The sequence below is a fragment of the Impatiens glandulifera genome, chromosome 5 (genome assembly GCF_907164915.1).
Source record: "Impatiens glandulifera chromosome 5, dImpGla2.1, whole genome shotgun sequence".
NCBI classification, from domain to species: Eukaryota; Viridiplantae; Streptophyta; class Magnoliopsida; order Ericales; family Balsaminaceae; genus Impatiens; species Impatiens glandulifera.
The window spans coordinates 12,993,568-13,014,091 of record NC_061866.1 but is presented as its reverse complement, the minus strand read 5'-3'; the positions used below and the strand labels follow the sequence as shown (position 1 = coordinate 13,014,091).

The 20,524-nt window shown below is 35.2% G+C and overlaps 1 protein-coding gene across 1 annotated transcript in view; it reads left to right on the top strand.

Moving 5' to 3' along the window:
- The first annotated feature begins 2,341 nt into the window (after positions 1-2,341).
- The window catches only part of LOC124939940, a 48,896-nt gene continuing 30,713 nt past the window's right edge, over positions 2,342-20,524 (top strand). Inside the window, exons 1-3 of the mRNA XM_047480404.1 lie at positions 2,342-2,353; positions 2,478-2,675; positions 2,764-2,814. Of these exons, the coding sequence (XP_047336360.1) occupies positions 2,493-2,675; positions 2,764-2,814 (234 nt within the window). The 5' untranslated portion in view covers positions 2,342-2,353; positions 2,478-2,492. The remainder of the gene's footprint in view (positions 2,354-2,477; positions 2,676-2,763; positions 2,815-20,524) is intronic.

Here is a 20,524-nt window from a genome sequence, read left to right as displayed (position 1 = left end):
AGGCAATTTCAATATGACCCATTTTGCTCAGTTCAGCATCCTCTCTAGTAGGACCGGTAAACTATGTTTTCTGATCTTTCACTGTAACTGAATAACTCAAACTGTCATGTTTTCCTGTTTCTGAAACTAATCCCAACCTTGTAATATTCTTTGAACCTACTGAATCTCGACCAACAATCTTATTCAGCCCTAACATATTTACCTCAATAGGAACCCCAATATCAACTTCAGTAGGATCATTCAAAACAGACATAGATCTCAGCTTAATGTTTTCACCCGATGCAGAAACAGGCCCCAACATTGAGCTTTCAATAGAATCCGATAAACATGTACAATTTATGTCATTTTCCTGCATTACCTTAGAGCCCTTTTGACAGATTATTTCCAACTTTGGGACCGAATTTTCAACACAAACAACCCGATTGTCATCAGTTTCATCTAGGTAAGATTTCAAATCCAATTTCCCAACAGAATGACCGGTCATGTCTATGGTACCAATTAGAGACCCTAACGGTCCATTCTGTGCAGCAATTCCAATAACAACAAATATTTCTGGATTTAAAGTCCTATCATTTCTATATGTAGTACTATCTTTTCCTATCAATTCAGTCCTATCATTTCTATTATGAACATGCATATCATTACAGTATGAATTCCCAATAGAACTATTCTCATATAATTCATCAGCATGTGGGAAAGAACACATACCCGATGATGTATTTGACATAGAATCAATAGGCGCATCTTTTCCATTTTTAGAACTTCATCCATGATTTATGGTTTCTGCTTCCTAGGATTGTTAAGAGACCTGCGAGTTCGTCTATCAGACCTAGCCTTGTTGTTTGTCGACGGCCCCTTCAGCACCTTCTTAGGATCATCATGGAGGACTTGAAGGACGCCCCTTGCCCGAGTAACAACACTGGACGGGCACGTACCAGTCATTGGAAAGATCAAGCGCAAACTGCCTAATCTTCAAAAGAGCTACAGGGGTTGGAATTCTGCAGCAAAGGGTGGGCGCAAACAGCACGATTGGAAACCAATCGCACCGGAACAGGGCTTGAAGATAATTGCTCAAACAAAAAAGGGTTTAAGCAATTTTGGAACGGTCATTAGCAGCAAAAGCTTCCTCAAGACCGAACACTTGATTCAAACGGCGAGAAAGAAGTTCAAAGGAGACCTACCTGCACCTCGCGGTGTGGTTTGATGTCCCGATCGAGGTCCGAACTAACCTGTAAACGAAAAATGAGGAGAGGAGGGCGACCGACGCCGATTCGACGACAGGTCTCTGTAGAAGGGGGTTTTGACGAAATGCTCCGATCGACGGTAGGAGAAGATGACCGCGACCGTTCCTTACACAACAGAACACGTTCCAGAGGGTGCACGACAACCGATCGAAGGTGTTGGAGGATAGCGGCTGACTTCCAATGTAGAAGCGGTCGCGGTGAGAATCTGTGTCGTTTGTGTCGTTCGTGCCGATCATGCCGATTGTGCCGATTGTGCAGCCACGATCCAAATATCCGATCAAGAAATTATAATCGCGATATCTTGCTATTCCTCCGGCCAAATTGAAATTCCTTCGGTTAGATTGTAGGGGGGAAAGAGACACATTTGCTAGAGAAATTTGAGATCATTCCGACGTCGGAAGCTCCGGCGACGTTGATGTGCCAGTCGTGCCCGAAGTGAGAAAAAAAAAATCTCCAAAGAAAAATTCTCTCTCTAGATGCGTTTTCAGTTACTATTTGTCCAGATATTGATAAAGCCATATTGGGTATTCAGGTCTGGACAAATGAACTACAGAAATAAAATTCTTCAGTTGTTTATTAACTTGAGGTGCTACCTGTGTCATTGTGTAACTTTGTCTTTGGCAGACCACAAAATACACTTCTTTGCTAACTTTTCTCCACATCATTGTGTGATGCCGGCCACACAGGCAAGTAGCTTAACCACTGATAAACAATTCTGTTAAATCTATCTCGAATATATTGCAAAACTTAGTCTTGAGTATAATTTCCTTAAATTTCAAGGCATTTGTTGTTTCATATTAACTTTAGCCCATATTTGATTATCTAGCTGAACATGGAGTACCATTTTTATTTTCAACTATTAAAAAGCTACTGAAAGCATCACTCTGATTCTTTTGCCCCTCTGCAACTCCTTCCCTTAGGAGACATTTATTGCAGATTCATTTTCTACTTTACCTTAGGTCTGATTAATTTCATTCTTGTTTTGTATGATCTTGCCTTCTCACTTCATCAGTTTACAGTGTGAATAGAGGATCAAGTGGCTACGTCATGAGGATAGCACAATGAGGAAGATTATAAGTCAGCGAAGAGTTCAAGATCGTTGGGATAAAGTACTTATCTTATTCTATGAGAAAGCATCTTTTAGTCTAATCATTTCCCTTCTTCAAGTTCATTCAGCTCACCGGTTGTTACTTTCATTATCCTATGCTGATATTTATTTATATTCAAATATAGTTGAGAAAATATGTGATGTTTACATGGGGTTGCAACGCATTGAAAGAGAAGTACAACAATGTCGAAAAAGGGTCATGTTGCACTGGCCTAATGGTTTGTACTTTGCATAAGAGAATTGGATCTTCAGTTAAAAGAGGTCAGATAATCAGAATGGATTCTATCAGATTTAACAAGAAAATCAACATGGAAAGTGAGAAGGTAATAGTTATGTTATCATGTGATAATCAGACAAGAATTATGCATCTTGCGGTGATTTAATTTTTTGACAATAAAATTTTGCCTACAGAAAACCGCATTATCGCAAGGTGCTCAAACCTTGTCCATGATTGAGATGCTGGTATGTTCTTCTTTTTTCGGCTAAAAGTATGTTATTTTTTCATATCATTGAAATAAGAAATGAACATTCAATATTATGAAAATTGTCAAACTAATTAGTGATAGAGTAGTGGTAACTTCCTATTCAGTAGTGGTTACTATCCATTAACATTTATTGTATAAAAATATATTAGCATATTTCATTATCAATACAACAATAAATTCAGAGATCTTCAATCCCTCATCTCTCTCTCAAAACTCACAAGTATTTGTCTCAGCAAGCATTTTGCACTATCCTTCTCCATCCACTTGAGAGAATACATCAACTATTTCCATTATTAGATTTGCAACTGCAATTTCTATAATTAACTACATGTAAAATTGACGGAAATTCTAACCTGTTTTCTTTTTTATAGTTGAAGCCATTGATTTTTATTTTTATTTTGGGAGTTTTCTTCTTCTCCCAATCAATCTTCTGAAAAGATTAGGTTTTAATTGATTCGTCTATTTTCTTTTATTCAGAGATAATTGTGACAGGATGTAGTCATGTGACTACATGATCAAATTTTATCAATTAGTTATGTCTTTGTTTTCATATATTTACTCCATCTATCCAGCTTTAAGGATATGTTAGAAATGAAAAAATGATACAATAACAATGTGACACTTATTATTTTGAGACAGGAAGAGTTGTGGAATGAATAATGTTTCCCACGTGTTCAACACTCTCTGTTAATACAACACTTTAACATTTAAAAAATAAATAAAATGGGATTGAAGAAATAACTTTCATTTTCAGTACATAATTTAGTGGGAAATACCTTGGGCACAGGATGTTGGATGAAGGAGTTGTGCTAACCCTATTGCTAATTAACAAAAAAACAAACGTTGAGAAAGTAAATTGAAGCAATGGCCTAGATTGGTATTCCCTAGATAATTGTACTACTAATTAATCTATAAAGATGAACTTGTTTTTTCTAGCTTTCGAAAGGAAATCTATGTATCCATACCCTTGTCTTGATCATCTATATCTGTTTGCTGTTACAAAGTAGTAATTTAGAGAAATATTTTCTTTTATGGTAATTTTTTTTTTTACATTTTGTACCTAACAACTTTTTCAGGATTTGGAAAACAATATGGTTGGAATTGTGAAGGATTATAAGAGGCGACAACACCGTCCTTCTCAAGAAAGTGATAGTAAATCTGATTATCGAGGAACTAACAATTTTACTTTGCCTCCACCACCTTTATTAGGTAAAAACTCTATTCTCTATGATATTGCAATAGGATGAGCGTCTCTTCAAATGTTCTTCTATGAAATTCAACATTAAATTATTTGTCTTTTTGTCAGAAGACATGAAGGATAGTTCTGAAATTAGTATATCAGAGATTAAGAGGAATTTCCAAAATCTATATGAATACAATGTCAAGCTAAGGGATGAGCTAGTTGCTGCTCATACTATGATTAGTGATTTGACATACAAAGCCACATCTTCAGCCAAATAAATAAAGTCAAAGTTTTCAATGGAAGGAGACATAAAAAAATGCGTCCAATCAAATCTATCCAAGAAAAGCTTTGGATGCAGCTATGTTTGGAAAAGTTTCAGATTATCGTCATCTAGTTGGCACCAAGTTGTCTTTGCCACATACATTTCCTTCAAATAGAAGTTCTTTCATGCTGTAATGAAAACAATGAGATAAGGAAGTTTTGTAGTCAGATCACATATTTGTAATTTAGAGCTGTATATGTTGTTGTACATCATGTTGATGAGAATCATGTATATATTTTTTTTTTGGGGGGGAAAAATCTTGTATATATATATTTATGTACACGCTAAATGTGGATATAAGAAATGCACTGATGCTTTGGATTTTACTTCTAATCTTTCAAATGACAATTAAGAAATGTTAATCAGTTTCATGACTGTTTTACATAAGAGAACTTTCTAATATTTCATTGTCTTTACTAACCTCTTTTTCATTTCCCCCATGTAGAAGTTATTTAATTAGTGAAATTTGAACTTTTGCTTTGAAATGTTCAAATTAGGGATGTCAATGGTTATCAATACTCATGGGTATCTAAGGATCATGGTCGGGTTTAAGGATGGGAGGAGGAGAAGGTTACCCGATCGTAGGGTTTAATATTTGGTCTAAACCGAATTTTAATTTAATTTTCGGTTTTCTAATCAAATTTTAAACCAATTCGAATTCAAATACGGTTTTCAATTTGATTTTTGAGTTGAGGTTTCATTCGGGTTCTTCGAATTTTAATATTTTTAATCAATTCGAAAAACAAAACCGAATTCGAATTTGATTTTCGGTTTAAATTGAATAAGCAAATTCGATTTTTTTAATATATTATATATAATTATTTAATTATAGGTAATAAATTATATAATATATAATAAAATATATTATTAAAATAAATAATAAAAAATGAATTTGGTTTTCGGTTTGATTATTAGCTCACCGAATTAATAGTTAAAAAGACGTTTCCGCAATGGGAGCCTTTAAAGCCCCTGGGATGGAAGAGAAATAAAACTCTTCACAACAAATTGATCTTCATGATTAAAAAAATATGATAAAACTATGAGGTACAATACAAGATTGATTGTGAAAAGATTTCAAAAGAAGGAAAGTATTGTCTACAAGAAGATCTTCTCTTCTCTCTAGTGGTCAAATTGATGACAATCAAAAATATTTTGAGTTTGACTGTGAAAGACGACATTCATCTTGAACAAATGAATGTAAAAACTGATTTCTTCAATGTGATTTGGATGAAGAGATTTACATGCGAAAACTTCAAGGTTTTGAGATAAAAGAAAAAAATGAGCTTCTATGTAAGCTTTAAAAAAGTTTGTATGGTTTAAAACTAACTTCAAACAATGGTATAAAAAATTTGATAGTTTCATTTAAGGTATCAACTTTATGAGGTGTGAAGCTGATCATTACTGCTATATTAAGAGATTTCATAAATCGTACATTATTATACTTTTCTACGTTGATGACATGTTAATTGTTGGAGCAAGTTTGTATGAGATTAACAAACTAAAAAAGAGTTGTCTAAGAAGTTTGCAATGAAAAATTTAGGTGCTGCAAAACAAATCATTGGGATGATTTTTAGGGATAAAGAAGTTCTCAAGCTTTCACAAAGAATATGTGAAGAAAATTCTCCACATATTCAACATGTACGATGCAAAATCAATTACTACTCCATTAACTAGTCACTTTAGATTATCTAAAGAGCCTTCAACAGAGAATGAGAAAAATTACATGTAAATCATTGTGTATGCCTTTGTCATTAATTGTATATGTATGCGATGATTTACACACGACCAGACACAACACATGTAGTGGAGTTGTTAACAGATTTATGAGCAACCGGGTTACACAACATTGAAAAGTAGTAAAATTGATACTACGATATTTAAGAGCAAATATAATTTTTCTTTGTGTTTTAGAAAGTCTAATATGAATTTGGAAGGATATGATAATGTTGACAATGGTGGTGATGCTGATAATAGGAAGAACACAATATGATACATTTATATTTTGGGAGGTACTACAATCAATTGGGTTTCAAAACTGCAGAAAATAATTGTTCTTTCTAATTGTGATGCAATGTATGTTATTGTGACAGAGACTGTTAAATAGATGATGTGGTTACAATCCTTTTTACGAGAATTGGGTAAAAAGACTACGAGGGAAGTGTGTTGTGATGTGATAGTTAGAGTACCATTAATTTAGAAAAGAATCTGGTTTATCATGGAAGGACAAAGTATATACATGTTCGTTATCATTTTATCCGATCAACTTTAGAAGATGGAGTGTTAACTCTTGAGAAAATTATCAGAAATGAGAATCCAGCTGATATGTTGACGAAAGTTGTGACAAACGAGAAACTGAAGTTGTACACAACTTCAATTGACATTTTTCGTTAAAACACCGGATGAATAGCCACTACCAATTGAGAGAAGATTAGTTTAGTCTCCAAATGAGAGATTATTGAGTTGTGGAGCTTACACTTATAATAAACTCTAATTAAGTTAATATTTGTAGAGTTTATTGGATTTGTGTTTGAATATGGGCTTGAGCCTGACCAATAATTATTTATATTTTATTACCTTAATGATTACCTTATAAATATGTTATTATTAAGGTTTTTACATGTGAAGACAAATTTTAGAGAGATAAAGTGTGAAGCAAAAACAATATATTCTTTCTTCTTCTTCATAGTGAAATCAAGTGGCGGAAGAAGTGCACGTAACTCTTTTGAATGAATCACTATAAATCTTTGTTTTCTTGTGTTCTTATCTTCTTACATTTTTGTAGATCGTTTCAAACATGTCAGATTTTGGGATAAAAATCATAACACTAATTATACGACTAACAACTCTCAAAACACTAAAGAGATTTTTTTTCGAAAACACAAAAATTTAGGCATGGGCGGAACTGTCTCTAACCAATTTTTGGATGCTCTAGTTGTCTGTCCTTATTCCTTGTCATGGCAGGAACTCCTTTATAGCGGTTGGATGTCGTGATTCTTCTTGCAGAGCTCCAATTCGGTCACACTTTTCTGATATGCTATGATTAGGATGCAATAATGTTTAGATCTAGGGAAGGACAATACCTTAATAACAGTTTGAGATTGGATAGGATGAGAAGTTATAAGAAGAGAATTGTGATTACAGATCCTGCAATCAGATAAATGTGATTATAATTGTAGAGGAGAATATGAATTGAAGAGAAAGAGTTATGACTAACCTTATATTAAAATATTGGTTGAATGTCTTCCATGCTCAGATTGTTGCCTTCTTAATCATTCAATTGTTGTAACTTTTTTTCTCTCCACTAAAATCAATTATAGATGTCCAACCCAACTTCTTTTCCCACCTTTTATTTACCTACTAAAATATAAAAAGTTTGCTGTTAAAATAACTTATTTATAAAATAACTGCCGACGATTATACCCGCCAACTTATTCTAAGGCTTACAACCCTAATTCTCAATTCTCTTCGTAACATTAGCCTCTCCATCACATCTTGTTCGACCATGAACAAGCTGAGAATCATAAGCAGTTTTCCCCATTGACAGCACAAAATTGGGATAACGATCCATCAACCAAGATTCTTCCTCCCATGTTGCATCATCATCAGAGGAATTAGACCATCTAATCAAGAATTGGCCCACGCTAATTCCTTCTTTCCACACCACTCTTTCATCCAGAATAGCCACTGGTTTTAAAGCATTATTAGTGCACAATATTGGAATACGAGGAGTAGACAAGACAACACCTACTATTTTCTTCAGTTGTGAAACATGTATAATATTGTGCAATTGTAATGTTGAAGGAATGTCCAGCTTATATGCAACTTTTCCATTTTTTCCACCACCAGAAAGGGTACATAGAATTTTGGAGTAAGTTTGTGCATTTTTTCTCGAATTGATAATTGTCGGTATGGCTAAAATTTAAAAAACACCCAATCCCCTACTTCATACACACAATCCACCCATTTTTTATTAGCTTGTTGTTTAATGCGATTTTGGGCTTTTTGAAAATGAAATTTCAGCAGTTTAAGGGCTTCTTCCCTAGCAGATATGCTACGATCAACCAAATTCTACTTTTGAATCCCCAGCCAAATGAGGATAATGAATTGGTGGTGGTTGTCCATATACAATCTTATACGGTGATGATAAAGTTGTCGAATGAAAGTTGGTATTGTACCACAATTCTGTTAAAGGAAGCCAGTTACCCATTACTTAGACTTTTGGCCAACCATAGAATGTAAATACGTTTCCAAACTCCAGTTGACTATCTCAGTTTGACCATCAGTTTGTGGATGATATGCCGATGACATGGCCTATTGAATGCCCTAAAACTTACATGAATCTCTCCAGAATGTACTTACAAACATCTTGTCCTTATCACTAACAATAGTTAAGGCCATGCCATGGAGCTTAAAAATATTGTCAAGGAATACCTGAGCAATTGTACTTGCTGAATATGGATGTCGAAGAGTGATAAAATGTGCCATCTTCGAAAGTATGTCTACTACCACCAAAATTGCTTAGTACCCATTAGATTTAGGCAACCCCTCAATGAAATTCATAGATGTGTCGCTCCAAATTGACTTAGGAATGGACAAAGGTTGCAGCAACCCTTTGTAACCTTGAGTTTTTCATTTTTATTGTTTGCAATCATCACAATTTCTTACGAATTCTCGGACATCCCGTTCTAATCTTCGTCAATGATAACTTTGTCGAAGTTTCTGATAGGTGATCATCACCCCAGAATGTCCACCCACCGTCTAGTTGTGCATTGTAGAAATTACATAATTTCTCAACACTTGGTCAGTACCTACTACAATCCTTCCCTCCTCAATTGTCGATTAATGAAAGTGAAACCTGCCACCCCCAAAACATCTCTTTCCAATGTGAGTATAATTTTTGTCCAACTTTAGATTTCACGTTCGAGGAGCTTGCCTTAGGCCATATAATGGTTTTTAATTTGAGCACCATATTTTCATTTCTTGTGACTTTGAGTCCTTCTAGTTCAGTCATGTATACATCCTCTTCGAGTTATCCATTGTGAAATACTCAAAACTTGGTTTTTAGTGTGAATGGTTGTCCCGTTTATTTTGCAACTAGGCATATTCGACAAAGTTATTTTGGAGGAGAAATTTGCGGAACATCAGTAGTCATTCCCTTATTCACGAGGGACTTCAAACAAATTTGATATAGTCGATTATGAGTTTGTCTCACTTTCATGATAAAGCATGAAGTGTTCTTAGAAAAGACTTTAAGCTTTTCTTCGTCCATCACCACCATGTGACCTGTCTTAGTAAGTTGCTTGAGACTCACTAGATTACTTTGTAAGGAAAGAATGTAAAAAAAATCCATCGAGAATCCATTGGTCGCCATTTTTGCATTCGAACATGATAAAACATTTTTCACAAATTTGTATTGTGGAACCATCTCCGAACTTCACCTTCCCAGTGACTGCCTCATCTTGTTCAAAGAACTTCTCTTTATCGTCAGTCATGTGATTGTTGGCTTCGTTGTCCAAGAATCAAACACCTATTGATGTCTCGTCGTTCTTATCTCATTGGGTTTCTGGAGCCAGCTTCATTTCATTCAGCATGACAATATTAATTAGTAAAATCTCCTCCGAGATTGCCATAAGAAATGTTGGTTCAATGTTGTCCACGTGGGTAAAGTGTGCTACCTTGTTCTTCTTTTCTCTACATTGTGTTGAGTGATATCCCATCTCGTGCAAAATAAACAACGAATGTGACTTTTATCTCGAGGAGCTCCTCGACCACTCAAATCACCTTCTTTGTTTTTTTTGTGACAGTGCTCCTCGGCCTCCTCTCCCTTGGCCTCTGTCTTGGGTTCTACCTCATCGACCACAGGTCTCACCATTTGTGGAATACACTTCCAACGAGTCTTTCTCATCCTTTATAAACTGTGCCTTCCACTCCGTCTAAGTGAGTAGCACTTGTCCTTCGCTTCCTCCAACGCTTGACTTTTCTTGCATGTGCGCTCCTTGAAGGACTTTATCCTTCCAACTGCTTCCTCGAATGTTAACATCTCGAAGTCATAAAACTACTCGATGCCGACTACCACACTAATAAACCTTTCTAACACGGTGTCGAAGAGCTTATTTATTAACGAGCATCATTGAGTGTTTCTCCAAGCTCGAGTACCTGGACGATATGGATGTGAGTCGACCAACATATCGATCGAGTGATTCAATGTTGTTCATGTGCATCGTATCGAACTCACTCTTCAATATCTACAATTGTGCATTCTTCACTCAGTCTGTGCTAACAAACCCGTCTTGAGATAGTTCCACACTTCCTACGTCGTCTTCTTATTTGCCACTTGTTTGAGAAGATCCTCAGAAAGTTCTTGTAGAAGATGCGACATCGCCTTCTTATTGAGTCGGGCATCAATCTCTATGCATGATGCTGACTCGAATGCCTCCCACACTCCTTGGTCCTCCATCAGAGCTTACACACAAATCACTCAACTGGTGTAGTTCGTGTGTGTTATTTGCAGATAGTGGAATACGTCATTATTTTGTTGCGCTCCTGATGACCCTGCACCGATCGACATTTGATCCCATCGGATTATTTTAGGCCTGCACCTGATGCTCTGATACCAATTGTTGGTCCATGTACAAAAAATCTCACAAGAGCTTGGGGAAATTTTATATGATATCTTCAATAAATACAATATGAATTACTCTCTCTGTATATACGAATAACGAAAAACTCTTAATTTACTAATTTAATCAAATTTATTATAGACTTTTCATTTCCTTTCGTTAATACAGACTTCCAATTTTTTATATTATTACAGACTTTTTATTTTCTATATTATTGCAGACCTTTCATTTTATTGTAGAGGACATAAGTAATGCAATAGATTCTAGCTAACTCTAATCACTTCAACTTGAATTCAAATAAATTTTGAAGAAAACAAGATATCATGATTTTAGACAAATAAATTGTTATAGTGGGTTTAGGATGAGTCTAGGATGACTTTAATGAGTTCTTTGGGGTTTTAGAAAGTGTCGAGCACTCTTAGAATGCAACTTGCTGCCTCGAACGAATCACGAATTTGATTTTACAGCAATTTCTCCTAAACTTGAGCCCATACCAATACCTATGGCCCGTTTGTTTCCGTCTTCAGTTATTTTAATCATTTTCTAATTTAAAAGTCTTAAACGATTTTCTAAAAATTTAGAAAAAAATAGAAAATAGATTAGATTTTCTAGACAAAGTGAAAAAATCATTTTACTTTTTAGAATCTTTTGGGATGATTTCTCTATTTTTATAAGCTTGTAACTTGAGTTTTACAACTCTAAAAAACATGAGAAAAATTTATGGATGATTCAAATATTTTATTTGACCTTTCTATGCATTGATTTCAAATTTGAGATAATTTCAGATTTTAAACACTTTTGTCCTCTTGCATAACATGTATGCAATATCGATATTTATTTTTCTAGTTAAGTACAATTATCTGGGTACCTTGTACGCATGTTTATGGCAGACTGGACATAACCATTAGGTACATGTTTATTGATAGTCTGGGCATAACCGTTAGATGTAAGCTGGAAGTAGGTTTACAAAATGAAGATTGCATGTTTAGACATTAATTTAAAATTCAGTATAATTTTTCATGTTTTGAAAAAGTCAACGGTTTCGGAGTAGAGCCCATCTTTTTGGATGAGCGTGTGGGGCATAACGTCGATGCCCTTCCCCACATGTAATCAAACATCGAACCCTTTTTTTTTTTTACAAAACTATATTTCCTAGTTTCTCACGGAGCAAGCTAGGTGTCGACTCTTTTGAGCCAACACTCATCCATAACGACCCTCTTAGGAATGAGCTCACTTTGAGTCAATTCCTCAATTAGTTGATTAATGAAACATTTTTAGGAATAATTTTGGAAATGAAACATACAATTTCAATCCCTCGTTCCCTCGGGAATTTGAGAGGAGGTAAGGCATAGGGCTAAAAGTGTCTCGAGTGGATTTGTTGGGATCGGGCGTTTTGGACGCTCTCATGATCAAATTATCCTCTTGATGCATTTGTAAGAATTAGGACGAATAATAAATCATTAAAATAAGATGTAAAAATCATATTTTCTAAATGACTAAAGATTTTGAGTAGAAACCGTCATTTTAGACTGACACGAGAGATAAAAGTATTGATACACTTGGTCCGAATGAGAAGCCAAAAAACTTACGAAAAATGTGTAACTAAGAATCGAACCCAAAAAACATAATTTTTTATAACGGAGTTTACAAATTTTGTTTGTTTTAACTCTAGATAAGCCATATTTGTTCTATTTGTATCAATAAGTCAACAAAATTATAATCAATTTCACAATCAAAACTGAAACAAAACTGAACTATTAAATGAAAGAAAAGAAAACAGAGTTTCCCATAGATGTTGAAATGTAACTACTGTACACATTAAGTTCAAATTTCCAAAAAGTTTTGTTTGGCAATTTTTAGAGGTGAGAATCTTATATTCCAAAATTGCCAAACAAAACTTTATATTTCCAAAATTGATCTTTTTTCTCTTTTTTTTTTATCTTCCCCTGTAAATGAAACCCCCTATTTATTAGGGAAATACAGAGGCGCCCCAGTTTTTTTCTTTTGTTTGAATTGACCTTCTAACTTCTTCTGCGTTGAATTAGAACCTCAATTTGCGGCCTGGATCTTTGACCAGCCCAACTACCTGCAAAATAATTAAATAAAACTAGTTCTTATTTTTTATTTTGTATATGTTGTTTCATAATATAATATATCTATATATTATTTTTATATTTTTAGAATAAATATTTTAAAATGCGATAAAAAAAATTAATTTAATTGGACATGCATGATGTCGATACCAAATTTATTAGTTAATAATATAATGCAATGAATTCATTTAAAATAAATGTGTTAACTCGAAATTTTAAGATATAAATTGATGTTTAAAATGAGTTTATACAATTTCATAATAAACATTAAGCAATAAATGTTACATGTTTTTGTTTTAAGACTATATTTTGTGCAATCAGCTTATAATACGTTAAAAATTTTAGTTCGAACTTTAACAATAATATTTTTTAAACTTTATTTCTTTAAAAAAATATTGTCTAAAGTTTGAGCCCCAATTTGATATTTTACAATTCGAATTTTTTAGAGTATAAATTAAAAAATGACAAATAAAAACATAAAGTTCTTATTCCCCAATTGAGAGCGACAGGCGGAAGTATCGAGGTGAACCAAGGTGGAAGTATTGAGGCGAACCAAGGCGGAAGTAACGAGGCGAACAAAAACGGAAGTAACGGGACGAACCAAATCGGAATTAACAAGGCGAAAGCGAGATTAACTAGGCGAACCAAGGAAACACTTCTCTTCGTAATAGGTATACAGTTCATGTAAATTAGTTATTTATTTTTCTCATTTATAATTTTTGTTTATAATCTCACAACTCTATTTCCTATCTTGAATTTGATTCATGATTTGAAAAATCCTATCTATTTTAACTTGATTTGACTACTGAGAACTCTATTTTATAATAAATTTGAATTGATTTGTGATTCGAAAATTTGCATGCGTGCGATGAAACTTGATACAAGTATAAATCAGGGACACTAACTATCTGAAAAATATAAGACCTTTTCCACTATTAAAGTGAGCTTTATAAATCCAACTATTACTAATCTATCTCAAAGTTAATATGGTCTTTAACTCTATAATTTATTGAATAATACTAGTACATCAATTATATGTTTACTTGTTCCTTAGAACTCATGCCAATGGTGCACTAATTTGTTTTAAACTCATATATAAATGGCAAACATTGTTGTTCCTCTATTGAACAACCTGTCTTTGTGCTCCAAGCCAGTTTTTGAGTTTTCTTTTTGCTTATATGCTAGGTAGATTGGTTTGTATGATTATTCTTAGATCCTAAAACATTAAAAGCAATCTATTTATGTCCTTTTTTTGCTTTCTTAAATACAGATCTTACTAATAAAATATTGTTTGGATTTACATTTGAATCCAATAATACATTCATAATTTCTTAAAAATGTAGTAGTACTTGGATAATATATGTTTGTGGTCCAAATCTCACATAAAGAAATCTCACATAGTACTTAAAGTAGAACTTTAATTAGCATCCATCATAAATTGCATGATTTATGATCTATGTTACATGTATCTTAATATGTTCATATCCTTCAATTTATCCTATTTAGGAGGTTTAGTTATGGTTGAAAATCATACTAGTTATCAGTAGTGACCTCACATAAGTTTTATTTAAACAAGGAACAAGACACTATATATGCCAACATGTTACTTGATGTAGGAATACATTAATCTTAATGACATAAACCTACATATATTGGCTCTTGAAATAGTTATATTTTGAGGTATTGTTAATTTTAGTTGCTAGTAGTTTAGTTAGAGATAGCAGCATGAAACATTACCCATCAAATAGAATTGTACCTGGCCCTATACCCAATTTCAATATAATTATTGTCCCTAAGTCTAAGTAGTTTACTAGATGCTTAGGTTTTAGCATAAGTTTACAAACTGATGGGTATTGTAAATGAACTTTAATGGAGTAACAAACTGTTAGGCCTACGCATCAAGGCCTCGGTCCTAAATATTTATGGCACCTTTTTTCTCATCCCTATGGTGCACATGGGCCGGTTTATGTTTTTTGTTGAATAATTCTGTTTTGTTTTCTTACTCTCTTATTTCTCTCGAACCGAATTCTGTTATTCTTTTAAAGTTGTTGTAACAAGTTGGTAACCGAATACTCTTGGGTAATTCAGTCCTTTTAAATGCTGATGCCCACCTCACTTTTTGGGGGATGAATTGAAGTTTGTGAAACTTGTTACTCTAAGTTATTCTCTCGGTCTTGGACCCCTATCTTGGATTACTAGGTTTATTCTAGTAGTATTTCTCTTCTCACTTTCGGCTCTTCTCTCCTTAACCTCGAATTCTCTTCTCACCCAATGTCCGCTGCACTTGAATATTGAATTCCACCATTGGTCCCAACTATCAAGAACCCGTTTTTGAATTAAAGAACTCGAAAGGCTCGGTTATTGTTTCAAGCTTAACATATTGGTATCAGAGCTGGTCGATTCTCAACATGGTAGAAACTCGCCAACAATCAGAAATGGATGCACTCAAGGACTTTATTGAAAATTTGTTCCAACAAACAGCCGTGATGCAAGCTACCATAGACCGAAGATTTTATGCGGCTGAAGAACGAATGTCAGCCTTTGAGAGCGGGGCATCTGGAAATGTGCAAGAACCCCACCACAGACCCTATGATGATAATTCTTGCCACGGTCCTTCCCCATTTAGGCCCCAGCACCCTGGCCAGAACCGCGACCAACACTATGTTCCTCCCACTCGGCTAACCAAGGTCGATTTTCCTCGGTTTGATGGGTCGGATGTCGAGAGCTGGCTAATATCTGCCGAGCAATTTTTTAGGGTGGACAAAACTAGGGATGCCACTAAATTAGAAATCGCCCCCATTCACTTTTCTGGCGAAGCAAGAATGTGGCATGTGTCATATCTTCAGAACCACAATCATATGGAAGCATTATCTTGGGACGTGTTCAAGAGAGACCTTATGACTCAATTTACACCGTCTATACACGACACACCATTGAGACAACTGATGAATTTGAATCAGGTTGGGTCGGTTCAAGAATATAATTTGCGATACATGTCAATCTCTCAAAAACTCTACATCATGCCAAGGGAATACGTCATAGATTGCTACTTGTCCGGTCTAAGGGAGGAGATTGCAAACTGCATCAGGTTGCGATTCCCGGATTTTTTAAACGAAGTCATGGCCATGGCTAAAGTCCAAGAAGCAATATATTGGTCCTTAACGAGCAGTGGTAACTTGTACAGCGCTGAAGCACCGTTGCTGCCCACGTTATACAATATCAACACAGCCGGACCAAGCACCAATACCGACTTCAAGAATTCATCATATGGGTCCTCTTCAAATGCAAACCAGGGCCATGTTAAGCAATTAGACCCAACCTCAATGGATGAAAAGAGAAAGAAAGGCATATGCTACTCTTGAAATGAAAAATGGCAACCAAACCATAGGTGTAAATCAAAGTTATTCATGGTCTCGGCCAATCAAGAAGACCAAGAACCCGATCAAGAACTTGTTTTTGATGATCTACCTTCGTTGCTCGACCCAAGGGATGAACCAGCCATATCCTTACATGCCTTGACCGGTTCTAAAGCTTTTCAAACGCTTTAGATTCTTGGCAAAATTGGGAACTTGCCGGTAGTGATCCTAATCGACACAGGCAGCACCCACAATTTTATCAATAGCAGGATTTTGGAGAAAATAGACCATAAAAGCATAGTAACCCGGGTGCAATCGGTTAGAGTGGTCGATGGGTCTAATGTGTTATGCTCTAGTGTTTGCAAAGACTTGAAGTGGTCGATGAAAGACAATGAATATCAAACAGAAATGAAGGTAATTTCCATGGATGAATATGATATTGTGTTGGGCATTGAATGGCTGATTACTCTAGACCCGTCATCTTGGGACTTCGAAAAGCTGACCCTATCCTATGAGAAGCAAGACAGAACCACGGTCCTAAAGGGGATTCCTCGGTCGCAGGCCACTTTGATGCATGGAAACCAGCTGGAAAAGACTTTAGATGAATGTAGTGTTGCTGCCAAAATGCAAATAAAGAGTAAGCCCGAAGGCCAAACTGTTTCCCTCGCGGCAATGACCTTGGAAGATATTCCTGAAGATCTAATTAGAAGCTATGGCTCATTCGATGGCCCTGTTATGCTGGTTCGGGAAAAAGACTTGGCCTGGATTTTTAAAGACACTATAGAGTATAATCGAAGCTGGAAGAAATTATTTTTGCACCAGGCGCTGGAGATATTGCAGCAACAAAGGTCAGCTCTAAACAATGAAAAACTCGACCTTGGGTGCATAAAAATTCCTTACATGGGCGGAGTGGCAAGTGACCCGGTAGTGCAAAAGACTACGAGGACCCGACCAACTCCACTATTGAAACGATTCTGCCGAAAGTTTTTTAAGAAGTCCGGTCCTATGCTGCGACCCTTACTGAATTTACTGAAGCCCGACCGAAGCAATATTTTTGAAGTTGAAGATGCGCATTGGAGGCTGACCAGTCCAGGGTCTTTTCATCGAGGGAGACAACTTTGAAGGGGGAGATTATGTTAGGCCTACGCATCAAGGCCTCGGTCCTAAAATATTTGTGGCACCTTTTTTCTCGGCTCTATGGTGCACATGGGCCGGTTTATGTTTTTTGTTGAATAATTCTGTTTTGTTTCCTTTCTCTCTTATTTCTCTCAAACCGAATTCTGTTATTCTTTCAAAGTTGTTGTAATAAGTTGGTAACCGAATACTCTTGGGTAATTCAGCCGCTTTAAATGCTGATGCCCACCCCACTTTTTGGGGGATGAATTGAAGTTTGTGAAACTTGTTACTCTAAGTTATTCTCTCGGTCTTGGACCCCTATCTTGGACTACTAGGTGTATTCTAGTAGTATTTCTCTTCTCACCTTCGGCTCTTCTCTCCTTAACCTCAAATTCTCTTCTCAGTCTATGTCCGATGCGCTTGAGTATTGAATTCCACCATCGGTCCCAACTATCAAGAACCCGTTTCTTGAATTAAAGAACTCGAAAGGCTCGGTTATTGTTTCAAGCTTAACACAAACACATGTAAAGAATATAAGATTTAACTTCCATTAATAAAATCAAGTAAGACTTGAGCTAGTAAAATATTTTTTTTAATTATGGAGAACTATTATAATATCCACAGTCATGACCCTCTGCTTCAACTCAAAACTTCTAGATGGAATTGAATTCGTGACAATTTAGTCTCTTAAAACGATTTTTATCACTGGACTATCTTAGTAGGTTTGAACTAGGAAAAAGTTAAATGAACCAAGATAAGGTTTAACTATCATTATTGCAAGTTATTATATGTATGTTTACGTTGTTACAGTTGAAATGTGAAGTGACTTCTAATTTCTTAATTTTTTAAATTTAATTTATTATCTAGTTTTCTAATTAATTTTAAATGAAAAACTCCACTTTCACTCATTTCATCTATATTTTCTCTTTAATTTTTTAAGTCCACCTTAAATTTTGTCAAAGTCCACCGCAATTCTAATTACTGAATTCTGATAAGTTGTTATTAAATGTTTGTTTATTTGATTATTAGGGAGTAAACATAGAAAGAGATACTTCCGCCCTATTGAGAGTGAAGATTGTGGAAGAAGGAAGTCTGAAAGGAAAAATCAGAGCACCCAAAACGAGATCAAGAGGCTACATTTGTTTTTGTAAAAGGTATGTCATGTAAATTTACTTTTATACTGATTTGATTCATGGTTCAAAGTTATATTTTCCTAACTTAAACTGGTTCATGATAACTCTAGCTATTTATCCATTTTCAAATGACTCCTCATCCAAAAACTTTATAATCTTGACTTAAATTAAGTCAGGATGAAACCTGATAAATTAAGGTATAAATATTTAATTTTATTACGTGTATAAATTACCTCAATACAAAACATTAAGGCTCAATTAGATGACCCTTCTTTCACAACTTTACACACACAAAAAAACAAATCTTTACTAAGATCATGATTTATGTTTTTTTTTGGAGTAGCCTATCACACCATCTCATCATCTCACCATAATAACATCTCAACCCATCTAAATTTTTTATATTATAACTCCTTAATTAGTTTTGCATTACTTTATGTCATGAGGTCATCAACGTAGGGAGCGACTACCATCATATCATTTTTTTATTTCTTTATGTACAAGGTATGCTCATACAGACATTGTCCGGACTCATTTTTTCTTTAAATACTCATAAATTCTCTCATTCCATACACGAGGAGCCTACTTCAGCCCGTAGAGGGGTTTTCTTGATCTTAGCACCTTTTTCTCATCACCTCTCTTCATATACACGAGTGATTGTTCGACGTACACCTCCTCCTTAAACACTTCATTTAGAAAGGCTGACTTCACATCCATCAATAGAATCGGTAATTGGTTTTGAGAAGCTAACGAGATCATAAGTCGAATTGACTCCATTCTCGTGACAGGAGCAAAGACTTATCATAATGGATTCCCTCCTTTTTTTTATAGACCTTCACCACAAGTCGAGCCTTATAACGCTCAACCTTTCCCTCAACATTCACATTTCTTTTGTATACCCATTTCACTCAGAAGGGTTGAGCTCCTTCAGAAAAGTCGATCAGCTCACAAATTTTGTTGCGTTCAATTGCTCAAATTTCTTCATCCATAGTTAATCTCTATTTCTCGTCTTGTATAGTTTTCTAAAAAAAAAACTTAAGTCGGCCAAGAGACATACAACGTGGACTTCATTTTTAGTGTCATATATCTCCCACAGACTTCTCATTCTGGACTGTTGAGACTTAGATTCATCTTCTGAATGCTTGGTGGTTGTTGATATCGGAGGCATAACAACCTACAAACTTGTTTCTTCCTCAATCGGGTTACTCCAGTTCCATTCCATCAATTCCTCTACGTGAATATCTCGGCTCGCCACCACCTCCTTGTTAATAGGATCAAACAATTTATAAGCCTTAGATTTTTCATCATACCTGATAAATATGTACTTCTTGCTCTGATCTTCTAATTTTGTCTTGTGCTGATTTGGAACTTGCCCATAGATCACGCTACTAAACACCTTGAGATGAAAGACACCTAGCTTCATATGGCTCCAAATCTCATGAGGCGTCTTCTCTCCTAGAAATGCATTTAGACATCTATTTTGCACATAGACGGTGCATTGCACTGCCTCTGCCCTAAACTTTTTCGGCATATTCTTTCCATTGAACATAAATTGAACCGTATCGAGAATAGTTTAGCTCTTTCGTTCCACTAGACCATTTTGTTGTGGAGAATGTGGCGCAGTCAAGAAATGTTTGATCTCATGTTCCTCGCAGTATTTGTTGAACTCAATAGAAGTGAACTCGTCTATTCTGTCAGATCGGACTACTTTGATGACTTTGCTTGTTTCTTTCTCCACCATCACTTTAAATTTCTTAAAGATTTCAAACAATTCTAACTTCTATTTTAGAAAAATAAACCCACGTCTTCCTCGAGAAATCGTTAATTAAAGAGAAGAATTATCTCTTACCACTGAATGATTCTG